The sequence below is a fragment of the Poecilia reticulata genome, chromosome 17 (genome assembly GCF_904066995.2).
Source record: "Poecilia reticulata chromosome 17, P_reticulata-male-v2, whole genome shotgun sequence".
In the NCBI taxonomy this organism is placed as follows: Eukaryota; Metazoa; Chordata; class Actinopteri; order Cyprinodontiformes; family Poeciliidae; genus Poecilia; species Poecilia reticulata.
In genome coordinates this window covers 16,446,656-16,463,625 of record NC_088846.1, presented here as the reverse complement: position 1 = coordinate 16,463,625, position 16,970 = coordinate 16,446,656, and the positions used below count along the sequence as shown (strand labels likewise).

At 37.3% G+C, this 16,970-nt stretch overlaps 2 protein-coding genes across 7 annotated transcripts; one reads left to right on the top strand and one right to left on the bottom strand.

Annotated features, from left to right (window-relative positions):
• Positions 1-227: 227 nt before the first annotated feature.
• Positions 228-3,584, bottom strand: psma8 (proteasome 20S subunit alpha 8). The gene is made up of 7 exons (XM_008434072.3): positions 3,371-3,584; positions 2,006-2,132; positions 1,724-1,848; positions 1,509-1,631; positions 1,247-1,366; positions 789-851; positions 228-710 (listed from the first exon to the last, which is right to left on the bottom strand). The coding sequence occupies exons 1-7, from the start codon at positions 3,470-3,472 to the stop codon at positions 615-617; spliced, it is 756 nt and encodes a 251-aa protein (XP_008432294.1). The 5' UTR covers positions 3,473-3,584; the 3' UTR covers positions 228-614.
• A 1,061-nt stretch (positions 3,585-4,645) lies between these two features.
• Positions 4,646-16,137, top strand: ss18 (SS18 subunit of BAF chromatin remodeling complex). 6 transcript variants are annotated; one of them, XM_008434075.3, is made up of 11 exons: positions 4,649-4,825; positions 5,320-5,396; positions 5,475-5,559; positions 6,197-6,353; positions 7,212-7,442; positions 8,188-8,358; positions 8,670-8,747; positions 10,383-10,505; positions 12,809-12,939; positions 13,349-13,411; positions 14,636-16,137. In XM_008434075.3, the coding sequence occupies exons 1-10, from the start codon at positions 4,760-4,762 to the stop codon at positions 13,364-13,366; spliced, it is 1,137 nt and encodes a 378-aa protein (XP_008432297.2). In that variant the 5' UTR covers positions 4,649-4,759; the 3' UTR covers positions 13,367-13,411; positions 14,636-16,137. The 6 variants fall into 6 exon arrangements, 5 of the variants coding, with proteins under 5 accessions (XP_081454342.1, XP_008432298.2, XP_081454341.1 ...); XR_014084236.1 differs by having other exon boundaries at positions 4,648-4,825; positions 12,809-13,411; XM_008434073.3 differs by lacking the exon at positions 13,349-13,411.
• The last annotated feature ends 833 nt before the right edge of the window (positions 16,138-16,970 follow it).

Sequence of the window (16,970 nt, the reverse complement as noted above, 5' to 3'; positions counted from 1 at the left end):
AGGTGGAAAATACTTTATCACAACATACTGCCGTTTGGCGTCTTTATCACAGCACTACTCGCCTTGCAGTAAAGCATTCAATATAATGGGTGAGGGTATTCTCTTTAAGTTTTCTCTTAAATAATTGAAGTTTTAGTGTTATAATGTCTAATCATAATGTTACTCAGAGTTACACACCAACACAAGTCATTTAGTCAGTAAATAAAAGCACTTAATTTTGAAAGACATAAAAAAAAAATCCACTTTTATTGATTATTTGGTTTCATTGTGGTTTTCAACATCATATAGAATGTATTCAATTCTCCAAAGCCTGGCAAAATATCTGAATTCAAACTTGAGAAAAGAACATCTAACATACACAGTAGCAGTTAGCTGTGGACAAACAGAGTTCGCATTAATGGCTGCATCCAAACTTTGTCATCTTGATGGGAACTGATTCTCTTTACATCTGGTGCGACATCCAAAATGTTTGAAAAAGTTTAAGCAGTATCTGCAGCACTCAAGTTAAGATTCAGCTCAGCAAACAAATGAGTACATTCTTTGAAACTAATTTATGGAACCCAAAGATACTATTGTAATCCAAGTGCAATAAACCAAAGATTATGTCAAAAGTTTTAAGTGGATTTTTTCTGCTTTTTCTTCTCTGCCTCTTCTTCTTTTTCCTTCTCTATTTCGGCCACCAGCGTCTCAATTTCCTTGGATTCCAAGATCTATAAACAGAAATCAGATCATGCAAAAGCTAAAAAAATAATATGCAACATATTATCCAGATTAGGTTAACGGCGTACCTTGAGTGGCTGATTTCGTCTAATAACAGCAAGTTCAATATTCTTTCCTCCTGACTGGACAACCTGTGATCAATTAGGGGACAATAAGAATGTTATTAAAGGAGAATTTCCACTTAAGATGGATATCACTTGATGGCAAAACTGTTCAAAAAATACCTTTACTATCTGAACAGTTAGTTTTCAGATCAGGTCAGAACTGTTTTCAGTTGCAAGTATATTTCTGTAAATCCTAAAATTCTAGTCAACTTCATTGCATTAAGTACTTTTTCTAACTGTTTTAACATGTAGGACTTATGAGAACAGAACATTTACTGAGTTGTGTTAACAATTTAAAATTACACTTTAGGTAAATTTTTCACTTAAACATTTTTGTCGCGGAAACGCTCAGTGCAGAAATTAAATGATGAGAGAGCAACTTTAGTAGAACAAGCTGATGCAAAGGTTTAATATGACCTTACCTCAAGCAAAGCTTTGATGGCCAACTTGATGGCCTCGTTGTCCCCAGCGATGGCTTCATCTGTGTAATTCTTCTCCAAAAACTCCCTCACCGTTTTTGCGCTGCGGCCGATGGCATTTGCCTGAATATTTTTTTCACAAAGTTGCACAGCAAAATCAATGGGAATCGTTTTCAGACCAGCACTTTCCTTGTCAAGCCAGCAAAGAGAACACCGTGATGAAAATAAAGATGTATATAAAAAGACAAACAGAAAAAACACTGACCTTCCAAGCATGGTAGGTCCCCGATGGGTCTGTCTGATACAGCCTTGGGGTTCCATCGTAGTCAAAGCCAACAATTAATGCAGAGATTCCAAATGGCCTGCGTCCGTTGCTTTGAGTATAACGCTATTAAGGAAATGGGAAGAGAATACTCACAATAACTAAGTCGTTGTCATTTGTCATTGTTCCATTGTTACTTTCCAAAATCTGTAAATTACCTGTTTCAGGGTAGCAATGTATCTTGTGATATACTCCACTGTGACAGGATCCTCAACTGTTAGCCTGTGACTCTGGCATTCAACCCGAGCTCTGTTTATCACAATACGGGCATCTGCCGTCAGACCTTAAAAACAAAGCAAGAAATTAAACCACTAAAGCAAGGAGACAGTGAAAGAAATTATAAGGAACATCTATATATTACCCTAATTTTAATCCAATTATCGGTTTATCATCCATTATGCATGTCAGAAAGGAAAAATAAAACCTGATTTCTGAGTTACCCGCAAACGCCATGCAGACATGTTCATCCAGTGCACAGATCTTGCGGACGGTTCTTTCTTCCTGCAACTTTGCAACGGATTTCTTCTCCACGCCAAGAACGACAATATCTTTACCTCTGATTCCAACCTGAGAACAAGACACAGCATATGATTATTACTACATGTTTTAGAAACGGCAAATATGTTATATTTAGGGGTTCACATGTGACGCATTTACTGATGCAGAGTAAATCCACAACACATGTATTCAACAGACTTTAAAAGATTAAGGATGTGTTTCAGTGAGGAAGTCCCAACAAAATTTGAATATAATTAATGACCTACAAAAACAGCCAAATTAAAGCAGATAGTGCAGAGAGCTTTTTGCATAGATAAAAATTACTTTGTTTCTTATTTTAAAAATAAATATAAAATCAGCATGGTACAATGAAAGAACACTAGGCAACTTTAGAATAGATTGGAGGTGCACTGATGAAAGGCAAGTTTTTTTTTTATTTCCAAATTTGACAGACTGTTTTTTTAACACGACTAGGGGTCTGATTACAGCCAAACAATTACTTGCTGCCAATATGTTGTTTTTGCAGAAATTTCTATACAAACATAAATATTTTCATGTGACTACATTTTCTGAAGCAGTAAATGTGTTACATTGTTTCATCAGCTGTAATCATTTTCAGATCTGTAATTGCAGCTGCTCAGTTTGCTTAGTGTAAATAAAAAACTAATATGTGGACACTGCTTTTATTTTTTACACATTCATAGAGTTTTTAAATCATACTTATGAGAAGGATTTTACAGAAGAACAAAGACTTAATGTGTTAAAAGTTTTAGGTTTCTTCATTTAGAAAATAAAAACCGTATTTACAATTATCTTAAGCCTCATCTCTGAATTATTTTGTTGCATCACTTTGTCCAAATTTTGACTAATAGCAATAACTTGTTGATCAACATTTAGATTTTTATACCAAAAGGAATAAAAAACATTTCTCAAAACTGTCTTACTACACGTAAAAACAAATGTGACCATTATTGGGCTTAATTTTAATTATTTTTTAAATCATTCTTTCTCGCCGTGTCTCATTATTTAAAATCACATCAAAATCGAAAGTACTGTGAGAGTGACACAGCGACAAAATGCTAACAGTGGTGATTTTCAACTCCACGAGTATCGTCTCCATTAACAGTGCGATTGAAATAACTCCTGTTTAACAACAACATTTAGCCATAATAAAATTCAAAACCTAACAGACAATGTTAACAAATTACACTACTGAGCAAGTAATGAGTGATTGCTAGCAGCTAGTTTGTTGGCTAATAGAGGCTGACCACGTTAGCTTTAGCATCGATTCAATTTAAAACACTTACTGCGGTGGAACCTTTCTTTACAGCTTCTTGTGCATACTCTACTTGAAAGAGATGACCGTCGGGGGAAAAGACAGTAATTGCTCTGTCATATCTTGCCGCCATCGCACTGCAAGACAAGCTGGAAGAGACGAAAAGGAGAAAAGCTCAATCTAATGATTCAGCTAGTTAGCAACGAGCGGCTCAGTTTGAGAATTGAAACTGCGCATGCGCGTTACCTATGAACTGCGGATGCTAAAAATGGCAAAGGCCGCGTGAGTGTCAATTGTACGTCAGTGACGCCGCCATTTTATAAGTGGCATCTTTTAATTAAACGTATAAACATTATCCAAGTTTAGATCAAGCTGTCTGTCTAACGCTCTAGCATTTCATATAGTTTTTTTATGTTGCAACTAAATACGTGTCTACATTTTTTTATGTTGTTTTACATCTGGCGTGTAGCAAGTAAACACAAGACTGTCAACAGTTAGGAATTCATTATTAACATACAAGCGACTTAAAATATTTTTCGAAGAAACTGCATACGTGTATTTTGAGCATACTGTGTTTCGCAGTGGTTTTTCATGTAATAACTATTCATTGTGTCTCAAAAATCACCATCGAATGCAACTACGTGTTTCTGACTCTTTAAATGTCTTGCATGTAAACGTTTTTTTTTTTTTTAATTCCCTCCAATTAAAACAACTTCACCAAAGTTGAATTGCTTTACAAGGCGAACTTGCCACCCACAACATGACGGACACAGCAGCCTCGTTTCCAGGGGCCAACATGTCTATAGGGCCAACAACGACCCTGCTTACAGATTCACAACAAATTAGAATCACACGCACACTATGCTTAGAAAAGCTCCCACAGTCCCACAGAATTACAGTTCTATTTCTTACCAGTTACATCAGTACATCGCATAACGACTAAGTGGTATGTCCGTGTATGATGTGAAAAAGAACATTATTTCTTTGAATTATTATTATTATTATTATTATTATTATTATTATTATTATTATTATTATTATTATTATTCAAATTTAAGTTTGTCAGTTTCCCCTTTTTGTGCTTTTCTACTCTTTTGTAGACTGTTCCACTAAACGTTGAAGGGGGATTTTAATTAGATAAAGTCAAAAACGATATATTCGCAAAGAAAACCAAGTATTTAATATCTAACAATTTATCTACTGTAAATGTCATTTTCTAGTTACTACACAGTGAAAATAAAGATTAACAAAAAGAAGTGTGTTTGAATTTCCAGTCACTCCCCTCCCAAAACGGACCGCTGCATTACGAAATTGCACCGTATTGAGCGCTGTGGGATCAGAGTTTTACCGATTTGTCCTGTGTTAGCCACTTGGGGACTTTTTATGCTGTAGCTCGCTTTTATCCGTAATTTTTATCACCATGTCGGTGGCTTTTGCACCTCACAGACAGCGAAAGGGTGATATAACACCCGCTGGAATACAAAAGGTAATTCATCAGTTTTTTTTCCTTTCCCGCGGATCATTATGGAGGCTATGGTTTGAGACGCTGCTGCTAGCTGTTGAGATTGTCTGTGTAGCAGTGCCCATCTAAGTCCAACTGTGGGCAGATCGGTAACACTGTTACACGATCAAAGCGCGGTGAATACGAAACTCCCTAGAAGCAGGATGCCGTGTGTACACAGGGAAACCAAAGTTAACTTGTCACGCTAATGGAAAATTGTTCGTTAGATGAATGAAGGCCTTTGGTTTTGTTAGCAATGCACAGCTAGCATGCAAGACACGTCTTTGTTAGCGTGAAACGCACGCTTACATTTCACCAAAAAAAAAAAAAACTCATCTCTTTGTCTTCAGCTACAACATAATAAACACCAGAAAGCACAACTCTTAACGGGACTGGTTATAAAGTCTTATTTCGTTGTTTTTTTTTCTTAAAATGAGAAGTAACATAGAAGTTACATTATCCGCTTTTTACTTTTCCAGTTACTTGATGAAAACAACCAGCTGATCCAGTGTATAATGGACTTCCAGAGTAAAGGCAAAACAGCCGAATGTTCTCAGTAAGTTTCCCGAGTTCAGTTTCTTCTGTACAGTTCATTTAATTAAATGTGAAGCATTAATTAATCTCAATCTACCAGTTATCAACAGATGCTGCACAGAAATTTAGTGTATCTGGCTACGATAGCAGACTCCAATCAAAACGTACAGTCTCTCCTCCCTGCTGTGAGTATTGGTGTAGGATAATTAACTTATGTTTTGTATAACTATGGCTTCCATGTTAATGTTGCTATATTTGGTCAATGTCTCACTATTGAGGTCCTCTACCAGTTATAGACAATTAGAGTAATTTGAATAACATTTTTAAATGTGTTTATTGCTATTTTGTTTTTAAATTAAAATGAAGTATTCATTCATTCTTTTATTTTTTTAGCTGCTGCAGTTTTCTAAAATTCCAGGTTTTAACCAATACACTGTGATGTTTTTATAAGGTTATGAGGGATTTTTTTTAAAAAAATTCATTCTGGTTTTAGCAAATTACTAAAAAGAAAGTGTTTTTAAGTGTCATATCCTTTTTTCCTCTTAATTATTTTGTCTGTATTCAATGTATAGATTTTTATAGTACACGCTTGTTCATTTAAATCTATTAAAAACATAATAATGTCGCCAATTTTGTATATCTGTCTGCCTCTTCTATAGGGGAGCATTTGAAGGCATTTGTAGTTTAGACTGTTTTCAGTCATACTTGATTAGTGAGAACATTTTAGATTTTTTATTTTTTACTAGATTTTCTTTCCTGCAGACAGAGATGTCATTATTTTTTCATACGACTGATGTGTGTGTTTGTTTTATTCACCTACAGCCACCCACTCAAAACATGCCCATGGGCCCTGGTGGCATGAACCAGAGCGGACCCTCTCCCCAGCCCCCTCACGGTCACAACATGCCCTCTGAGGGGATGGTGAGCGGTGGCCCTCCAGCTCCCCATTTGCAGAACCAGATGAATGGACAGATGCCTGGTAAGTCCCCTGTCTCAGCAGCCCCTATTTCTTGTCTTTCTTTTTTTTTTTTCCTCCTTCCACAGTTTCTGTCTCACCCTGAGTTGCCTGGCAACAACACAGCACTATGAGGGAGGTCGTTCGGCTGAAGGATGATGTCACCCATTCGTGCTGTGGTGGGGATCTATGATGTGTGATCTCTATTTCTGATTCTTTTATTTTTTATTGAAACACAACACTTTGTTGACTTACTGCTTCTGACCCTGTCGTGTGGAGGTAAGTCACTTTTGACAAACCAACACCCATGGAGTAATCGGAAAGCAGTGCATTATTTCTACAGCAGCAATCACATTCACTCCCATGTAGTTTGGTGTCTTTTTTTTTTTCCTAATGACTTATGAGAAAAAAACTAAATTATGATTTGTGAAAGTGTTATCTGTAGTTGCTTTTAGAAGAAGTTGGTCTACAGTATCTCAAAAAAGCAGTTGGGGAAAATAAAACGGTTGCCAGTTTAATCACGACCTCTTGTCTTTACATCTGCCGAAATTCTATTTTTAGAACCTCAATATGTAAAGTAATTTTAGTCTGATGGGACACCAAAACCAAGCACAAGCTTGGCTATCTTTTTGTTAGCTTTAAGTGTAATTTCAGGTACATCTCCTCTTTGCATTAGAATGCCAGAAATACAGGGGCTTATATGTAATAATTTAACTAAACTTCAATAATAAATGACAACTTAACTTATTCTACATTTTAAATAAAGAAACAAATTGTATTATCCACTGAACGAAAAGGTGAAAAGGCTGGTGTTAAATGCCATGTTAGAGTTACTGTGATTTATTTATGTTTTTTTTTTTTTTGCTCTGTTCTGTCTTCTAGGGCCTAATCATATGCCCATGCAAGGTCCTGGTCCGGGTCCCAACCAGCCTCCAAACATGCCCAGCGGCTCCATGAACATTCCCCCCAGCAGCCATGGCTCTATGGGCGTTTACAATCACGCGGTGCCCTCTTCGCAGGGCATTCCAGCTCAGAGCCAGATGAACATGACCCAGGGTCAGCCTATGGGAAGCTACGGGCCTCGACCAAACATGAACATGCAACCCAGTCAAGGTAAACGGATGCATTCGCAAGTTTCCCTTTTTGGCTGCGTTGATTTAAAACTTTTTCACATTTTGTCATGTTGGAGCTCAATGTATTTTGTTGGGATTTTATGTGAGAGGCCAACACTATTGGTTGATAAATGTGTGGGGAAAACAGGAAATGATACGTAGTTTAAACAAAAAAAAAACAAAACAATTTCAGGTATCATGTTGTGGGTTTGGATTATTCATCAGGCACGTAGAAAATTTTCAGTTATTAGGAAGACATATGAGAACTCCTTGTTTGAGGTTGGAGAAGATGAGGCAAAGTTTCACAATCCAGCATGGCAGTAACTTTTAACTCTGTCAGATCTACAATGTATTATTTGCAATTGAACATTCAGATCTAAGTTAAGCTGAACATTTTGGGGCAAGACTTTAAAGTTGATGTTCACGGATGTTCCCCACCAAATCTACTTGAGCTTGACCTATTTTGCAAAGAACACGTAGCATTTTTACTGTCCAGACTTGCAGCTGTATTTACCCCAAAAGGCGATTCTACCAAGTACTCACCCAGAGTGGATATAGAACATCTGAAATGTGTGATTTCAGATGGTTTATTGATAAAAGGTGTGTAAACCATGTGCTACACTCTCAATAATTCACAGCCATACTCCACTGTGTTCTGTCACATATGACAAAATGTGAAAGTTGGAGATGAACAAAGCAGTTTATTCGATGCTGCTTTGGCTTTATGCAATGCCTGTGTACTGCAGGCCCCATGATGCATCAGCAGCCTCCATCGCAGCAGTACAACATGCCTCCTGGTGGCGGTGGACAACACTACCAAGGGCAACAGAATCCAATGGGCATGATGGGCCAGGTCAATCAAGGGAACCATGTCATGGGACAGAGGCAGATGCCACCCTACAGACCCCCGCAGCAAGGTATTCCTCTCAACCTCTCTTTGGTGTGCAAGTTGTGAGTGTTGGTCTTTCTTCTTTATAACCCCTTCCTTCTGCATTTCCTGCTCCTGTTTCACTTGGTTTCTTCTACTCCGTCCACTGTAGTTCAGATAGCTTGATGAGAAATTGGGTGTAAGTCGAAAGTTTTCAGCCTTGAACAAAACAAGGAAGCAGCCAACAAAGAGCTCTCCAGCGAGAATAAGCAGCAAAAGAACCCATCCTCTTTAACCTTCCCCCCTTACACAAGGCATTCAACAACACCTTGAATCTACCTGTGTATATGTTGTATGTAGGACCCCCCCAGCAGTACCCAGGGCAGGAAGACTACTATGGGGACCAGTACAGTCACGCAGGACAGGGAGCCTCAGAAGGTAGGAGAACCCTCCAGTCACTTGGAGAAGATGTTCACTGAATTGACACAGACCAAGAAATTGTAATCAAGCTGAAATTTACAGTTTCTTCATTATTACCCTGGAGAATGCCCTTTTTGAATACGGTGCTCTAAATCTGAAATCATAAAACATCAACAATGTTTTAGAGGTTCACACTATTTTGAGAAGGTGCTGCGTTTCGTCAGCAAGTTGGGATCTATGCAGAAATTATATAAAATGGTCACTTTTTGCCTTTAATTACATGGCATCGTACTACATGACGCTATGGACAGTTTGTTCTGTGGTTTGTTTCTAGTAATGTTCACCAAACAAATTATTAATAACCAGGGACATGCAGCAGAGCACCACGAGTGGCGTACAAACCGCGAGCCATTGTTGAGTAGTATGAAACAGTTGGTGTTCTCCAGCTTGTTGGGTGAAGGATTGTTATTGATGCACTAGCAGCCATGCTAGAAAATAAGAAATATAAACCTCTTTCTCTTTGTCCTGTTAACATTTACTGTTGTTTTCCTCCTCTACTCACCAACCCCTTTCATTTAACCCTATAAACACGTTTCACTCTCTAAAGTAGTTATGTGAAGAACTAAAAACATGGCTTCCTAAATTCCACTCTTCAAAATCTGACCTCACTATGCCACGCAGAGATTCTCTGACCTCTAAATAATTAAAATCAGAGTAGATATTTCTACCTTAATGTCACTTAGTATTACTTATTCTATGTCAAATCACAAAATAAAGAGTTTTTTTTATTACTTTTAATTAGCTACTCTTACAAAAATCAAGACGTTTACACATATTTGCATCGAATATTTTGGGTCTTCCTCAAAAAACCTCTCCCAATAGCTTCCTGTAATTTAGGCCCATTCCTCCTGACAGATCTACAGGTACTGAATCGGGATTTGGAAGACACCTTCAGTTGTGGTGATGACCAGAGGCTTTCAAAGCTGCAAATGTTTTCTTCCAAATGTAACAGTGGTCATTATGGCCTAACACTTCAAATTTAGTTTAAAGAAAAATTATGTTTTTTTGTTTTTGTTTTTTTCTGGGGCTACGAAAAATATTTTGGATCCAAGTTCATTTTAAGGGCACATAGGTCCTTCTTAAACAATGTGAGAGCTGGACTTTACCAATATTGTTTATACGTACATATTTGTAAAAGTGGCACCTTTTGGGATTTGGAATTATACCCAAGGATGAACCAGACCTTAAAGTGTCCGCCATTTTTCTTTTTGTATAGGATGTCAGAAAGGAAGCAGAATATTTGACCTGTGGCCTTTACATAAATTCACACCTTAAATCGAAACTTAAACCATGCCATCGTCATCTAGGCTTTTCCAAGTGATTTATCAGCTCAGTTATGTCCGAATACGTTACTTGAATTGAAAGGGTATAAAAACATTCTCTAAAAAAATGGTCTTTTTTGTACAGAATATGTAAACATCTAGTTTCATTTGTATTCGATGCTGTAGTGACTCGTACAAAAAGGAACAGCCTTCCATTTATACTGGGTGATTATTTAAACAGTAACGCAGAAGTCGATTGCACTTTGCAACGACTCATGTGCATCCTATTTACCTCCATGTGGTTAACAAGTCATGCTCGTACTCCTTAAAGGTAGCGCACAGTATGGCCAGCAACAAGAAGCATACCAGCAAGGCCCGCCACAACAGCAACCTTATCCTCCGCAACAGCAGTATCCAGGTCAACAAGGCTACCCACCACAGCAGCAGGGTTATGGTAAGTCTCAGACTTTTACCTTTAGGAGACATATTTGTCCTCTAGGAGGCACTGTCGGTTTTCTGATCACTTTCTTCCCCCTCCGCAACTATGTTTTTATAAAGGTTTTAAATTAACAATCCGGATAGATTTCAAAATGTTTTCAGAGTTTATCCAGAAATGGAGATAAAGCCTGTGTCTTTCATTGCATTAGTGTTATGTGTTAATTAATACCCTACGTGTGCTTTTTTTGCATTACCTCCAGAAAAATACATGTAATTTCTTGCTGTGTTTTACAATCAGAGCCCCTTAGAACAATATTACTACCCCATGCAAGTTCACTGTTTATTGTATTTTAGCAAAATTCTGTGTGAAATCTGAATATTGTTATGGGATTTTGTAATTTTCCCCACAAAACATACCAGTTAGGTCATTAACAAATATTATGGTGTTGTGGGAAAGCAGGTTAGGTTAGAAAACATGCCAAGCTTTGAACATATTGTAGAGTCCATCCATCAGATGAAAACGAGAAGTACAACAACATTCTTCTGCAGCAGTGACAGTACTGTCCATGCTGCAAGAATGTTTATGTTGAGCAGGAAAAAGGAAACTGGACAGAGTTTATTGGAAGATGGGGAAAAAGGCTAAATGCAGGGCATTCATAGCAGAATATGTGTTAAAAATTTGACACTAGGTCAGAGGTTCAATTTCCATCACCACAACACCCTAAACTTGCACTCATGCAATTACAAGACACTTTATCTTGCTTCTCTCTACAGTAGTTGACAGTTTATAAAGTTTTTTAAAAAAATTTTTTATTAAAATTCCTGTCCAACATGATTAGCTATTACAGTAGATACTTTGCAACTTTTTTGGATAAACAGAACTTCCCATACTCTGTTATAGGCTGACCCATGATTCCCTACTAGATTTGCTAACATCGTGATATTCACAGAACTTTAAGAACTAAATCCATCTTACCATTTTTAGAAACCTTTGCTGTTAAAGTTGACTTCTTGAATCTCTTGAGGCATGTTTTCCTCATCACATTTTTTTTTTCTCCTTTTATTGGAACCTTCCACCATTTGGCCTGTATCTTAGCCAAAGCTCATTTTAGTAATGAGCTAGCACAGAAGCAGAGGCTGTGAGGTGAGATTCATCTGGCACACACACATGCCTGCTCTCGAAGGCCCCCACAAGGTTATACACAACAGCATAAGGCATTACGAGCGCCTAACGATGTTGCGTGGGCCTCATTTGACTTCAACCCTCAGTCCTTCACAGCAGTTATAGAGCTTGTTGCAGTGTGCAGAGGCTGATGAGATGATTTTGGTTTTTTTTAAATGAAACTTCCTCCTCTAATGAAGACCAGCAGAATTTCATTGATGCGTCTTCTTGCCTGACTTGCTTGTTCATTGCAGATTCGGCCATTAAGGAGACAACCTAACTAAATGGGTTCAAAATGCGTATATATATATGAACTTGTTGGTACAAGGGGTGGATTAGGAATATATCTAATAGCAATACAACTGCTGGAAATTTTAATGACGATATTGGCCCATCTTTTTCTTTTGTTGCCATTTCATACAGTCTCTAGCACCCACTATTAGCTTTAGCTTCTCACTTCCTAAAGGTGTAGGCATTAAAGCTGCAGTGTGTAGCTTTTATAAAAATGTTTTTTATATACTCCTTAAAACTTTCATTATTTTCTGACAGTATAACATGAGATACTTGAATTGTGTAAAAAAAATTGAGCTCCTTTGCCTTTTCCTTGTGGTCCTTCTTCCACCTGCATCTCTCCCAGTTTGACGTAACCAATCAGATCCAGGAGTCAGGACTTGGCACCGGCAATAATGCTGATGTATATGCTGCTCAATCTGAATCAGAATGCTTTCATTGTTATTGTATGGAATCACAACAAAATTTTATTTAAAAAAATGTCACTATTTCAATGTAGTAATGGCAAAGAAGCAACTTAGAGCTTTAAGGGAAGATTACCAATATATTTAGGTTAAGATATTAGGTTAAATTATTTGTCACACCTAATGTTGACCCTTAAATTAAACCGAAATACCTTTAAACGTTGAATTTATCAAAGCGTTAAGACACCCTAAGTTTGACTGGAATGTACTTCAAGACTTTACGACATCTTAAATGGTTCTGTCGCTATCAAACAAATCGGTTTTAAAAACTACATTTACAGTGATAGTGTTAGCAGCATCTGTCAGAGGTGTCAAAAGTTGCTTTTGTGGATTTTTCAGTCAACTTAAGGGAATTTAAGCGTATCTTGTTTTCAACTCATTCTGCTGAATATTTATTTTCAGGTCCCTCCCAGAGTGGCCCAGGACAGTATCCCAACTACCCACAGGGTCAGGGACAGCAGTACGGGGGCTACCGTCCCCCTCAGCCCGGACCGCCACAGGGCCAACAGCAGCGCCCGTACGGTTATGACCAGGTGAGTATAGATAAAGGACTAAATGGTCACAAAGACTCGTTTGTGCATCAGGATTAGTGTTTTTCTTGTAACTGTTAATGCCAAATTATTATCAATGAAATGAGAAAACATTAATGGGTAGCGTGTTTTGCATGCTGTTGTCATTTTTGGTGGTTAAATGTGTCCTTCCCAGTGGAAGTTATGTGTTTAGTGTCTTTTTGCTCTCAATTCTCAGTCTTGCTTGTGTTTTGTGGCTTATGTGGAATCCTATTTCAGTGATAAATGAGGGCTTTAAAGAGGATTCTTCCTTCTACTCGATGCGGCCTGCGTCAGTGTTTTGAAGGGGGATCGATTTGCTGCCCTGTATTACCTGTGGTCTTATGTGGGGGACCACAGCTGCACTTTGATATCTTTATCTTTGAACATTTAGGGGCACATGAGGAAATAAAGAAGCGGGGATTTGAACCCCTGACTAGCTCTATAAGAAGCAAAGGTAATGGTTGCTGTGAAGACCTCAACGTTAAATCTAGTCACTTGACCACTTAGACTTAATTTACATTTGTTATGTTTCTTCTGCCTCTCCTCTATCCCTTTCAGTCTTTCTTTGTAGTTTTCCCTCCCTTCTTTTTTTTTCTTTTTTTTTTTTACACTTATTTATTTATTTTTATCTACCAGGGGTCGAACTGTAAGTAATGAGGTCTAAGAAAAAAACCATACATGGTCTGCAACCAAAGGCTGTGTCTTTAATCGACTTTAATTTGCAACAGTTAATTGATTAAACTGTGTTTAAAGGGGTGTAGCGGTACATGTGACGGTCATAAGCTGTTCAGTTATTTTTTATTGGTTAGTCGGGCCTTTTTTAAACTATAAACCTCGGGCACATGGGACATTTTGTCAGTCGCATAAGTTCCCTTCTTCATACTTCAATCCTTACTAGACCTTATGCAACGTGTTACATGAAGGTTAAGCTTCAGGCCCAAATTAGGCCTTGTATTACCATGTGTTTCCGCTAATTTAGATAAAAAGTAGGCTTCTCTAAACATGACTATTTACAGACAGTATTAAAATCTGGCCTGAACTGAAAATTCTCAGGGTACCATATTCTTCTGAAGTAAAAGTTAGAATATTTTTATTGTTTTTGTGCATTTTATCAGACGTTGCAGCAGTTGTTGAAGTTCCTCTTGTAGTTTGTGTAATGGTAATGCTGTGGTAATTATACTGTATAAAAAGAAAAAAAACAGCAACATTTTTTAAGAGTTTTAAATGATTATTTTTAACCATTTAAAACTTTTTAAGTTCTGGAGAAAAATGAATAATGTTCATTCCAAACCAATAATAATGTGTGCTGTTACACCCCTAACATTATAATTTGTTATGTCAAAAGTTTAAATTCATAGTTTCTATTAATACCAAACGCATATTTCGACCCCTGTTTAGGAATGCATTAAATAGAACTGTTAAAGCAGATTTTTCTCATTTAAAAGTAGCCTCCTATTTTTCAGAAGTAATTTTTGTGCCCAAACTTGATATGTTAAGTTAGTTTAGTGCTTTTAAATTGTGAAGTCATGTTGCCACCTGCTGGTCAATACCAGTCAGTGCAGATACATTATTAATCATGCTTTACAGAGTAACACTGCAACTTGAGATGTTTCTTTGCACCGTGCTGAGAGTCGTTTAAAAGCTCAGTAACATGCGTCTGTCGTATTTCACTCTACAGGGCCAGTATGGAAATTACCAGCAATGAGAAATGGTCACAGTTTACCTACACAACTCCTCTCTGATCTCTGAGTTTTGACCTCTGGTCAGCTGCTAAGCAGACAATAATGATGGTTTCAGCTCAGATCCTCCCGGACACAAACACGCTTATGAATACAAGATATGTTTTCCCCATTTTTGGGCTTTTATCATCTCCAGCGAAATGTATCCCTGTTCATCATGCACATGTCAAAGTCGGTGACCTTGCTCCAGTGTCTCAAAGCGGCAATGCCTTAACAAAAAAATAAAATAAAATACACAAACAATGGAACTGCCTTATCCTTTAGCATTGCAGAGTGAGGAATGTGGCAACAAAGATTTTTGGACACCAAAACTCAAACGTCAAATTTTCAATGTGTTTGAGTGCATCAGCTCCCTGCCCTTCAACTCTCCAATCACAAGAAGCAATAAAGTAGGGATTTGCTAGGGGGTTTGAAGACGAAAAGATGCACCAGGTGAATTTCCAACTAGGCCAATGGTACATGTCTCAATGTATGTGATAATGTAAAAAAAAACAACAAAAAAAACTGTTATTTTGTGCTTTTTAGATCAAGCTAACTTTGTATAAGATGTTGAAAACTAGTACTAAGCCTGTGTCGTTTATTTTAAAGAAGCGTATGTGTCCCTTTTTTTAAAAGCTTTTTAATGACGGTGAATCCCATACAGTTTTTTTTCTTTGTTATTGAATTGTATGACTAATAAATTAGATCTGCAATGTATGTGACATGGACTCTGTATAAATCAATATTTTATGAAAAATGCCATAGATAAAATTTCCTTAAAAACAATATGGGCAGCGTAAGACAACCCATAAAAACTGAAGTGTTAAGTGAGGTATTTTTCTTTTTTCTTTTTTTTTTACCACAGTACCTGACAAAATAAGACCTTCTTCCTTAACAGTTGTTCTCAGAGAGGTAATACTGTATGTAGCAGATTGTAAATTAATCTCAGTTGGGAGTTTTTTTTTTTATTATTATTATTACTTTCCGAAAAGATCGACAGCTTGTTTGAAGAGTGGTAAATGGGAAAGCCCAACATGATTTATTTTCTAAGATTATTTTTGTTTTTACTAGCCTGTTATTTGACAATGCTGGAATCATGTCGCCCCCCTTTGAAGAAATGTCTGAGTTGATGTCATTCAAGTAGTGTTTTGTGTGAATAATGAATATTGTTGCTGTCAAATATGTAACATAATATGTGAAAATAGTGTTCTGAAGTGGATTCCTTCAACACAGTAAAGACTGGTTGTGCAGTTTTATATCACTGGCTTGATATCTGTATTATGGTGCATATTTTATTGATCCCATATGTACAGCAGCGTAAAGATGAGGAACTGACTGTCCTCTGATATTGTTTATATGGCTGTTTTAATATTTTTCAGTCTGCACCCCATTCAAGTGGAGGTCACATAATGTGTCTTGGCAATGTGAACTGTACATTCTAATAAATTGGAAGAATCTTTAATATATTTTTGTGTGGATTTTTTAGCCCCTTGTTTGAAGGATGTTTTGAATACATTGTTTTGCTGCAGTTTTCGTAACTCTTGAACCCTTTCATCAAGAAAACTATTAATTGTGCCCTCCAGAAGTCTTGGTCTTATGTAAGAATAGCAAGAAGAAAAGCTTAAAAGGTACTTTTTCACAGGGGACACAAACGTGGAACAAGGTGCTATGGTCAGATGAGACCAAAATGTAGCTGTTCGGTCGAAAGCGACCCATCACCCTAAACACATGGTGGTGACAGCATCATGCTGTGGGGATGCTTTTAGCAGGGTCAGGAAAGCTGGTAGGAGCAGGTGGATAGAGGAAAACACAGGGCAACACTGGAAGGAAACGGGTTAGAGGCTGTAAAAGGTCTAAATACCTTCCAGTGGGAAAATAAGTATAGTTTGAGAGCTACAATGGAACAGTTGAGGTCAAATTATATTTGTGATAGTCGCTCAGTAAGGTCAAGATCTAAATCCAACTGACAAATGCTCTCCACTCAGTCTGCCTATGCAAAAGAGCATGGAAAGATTGTTCAGCCTTTACGAGCAAAACTTGTAGACATACAGCTGTAATTGCATCATGAACTTATGTTGTAAGTCAAGAGAATAAATACAAACGCTTTCTGCATTTTAACATTTTTCTTTCTTTGAAAAACACTTTGAATGCTTCAGAATTATTCTCTCCTTAGTGTCGGTCTGTTACAGAAACTTTTAATGAAATTAGTATGTTAAACGAGACCAATTATGTAAAATTTACATTTTGCATGTTTTTGTACTTCCATTTAAATCTACTGCTTCTAGAAACCGTCCA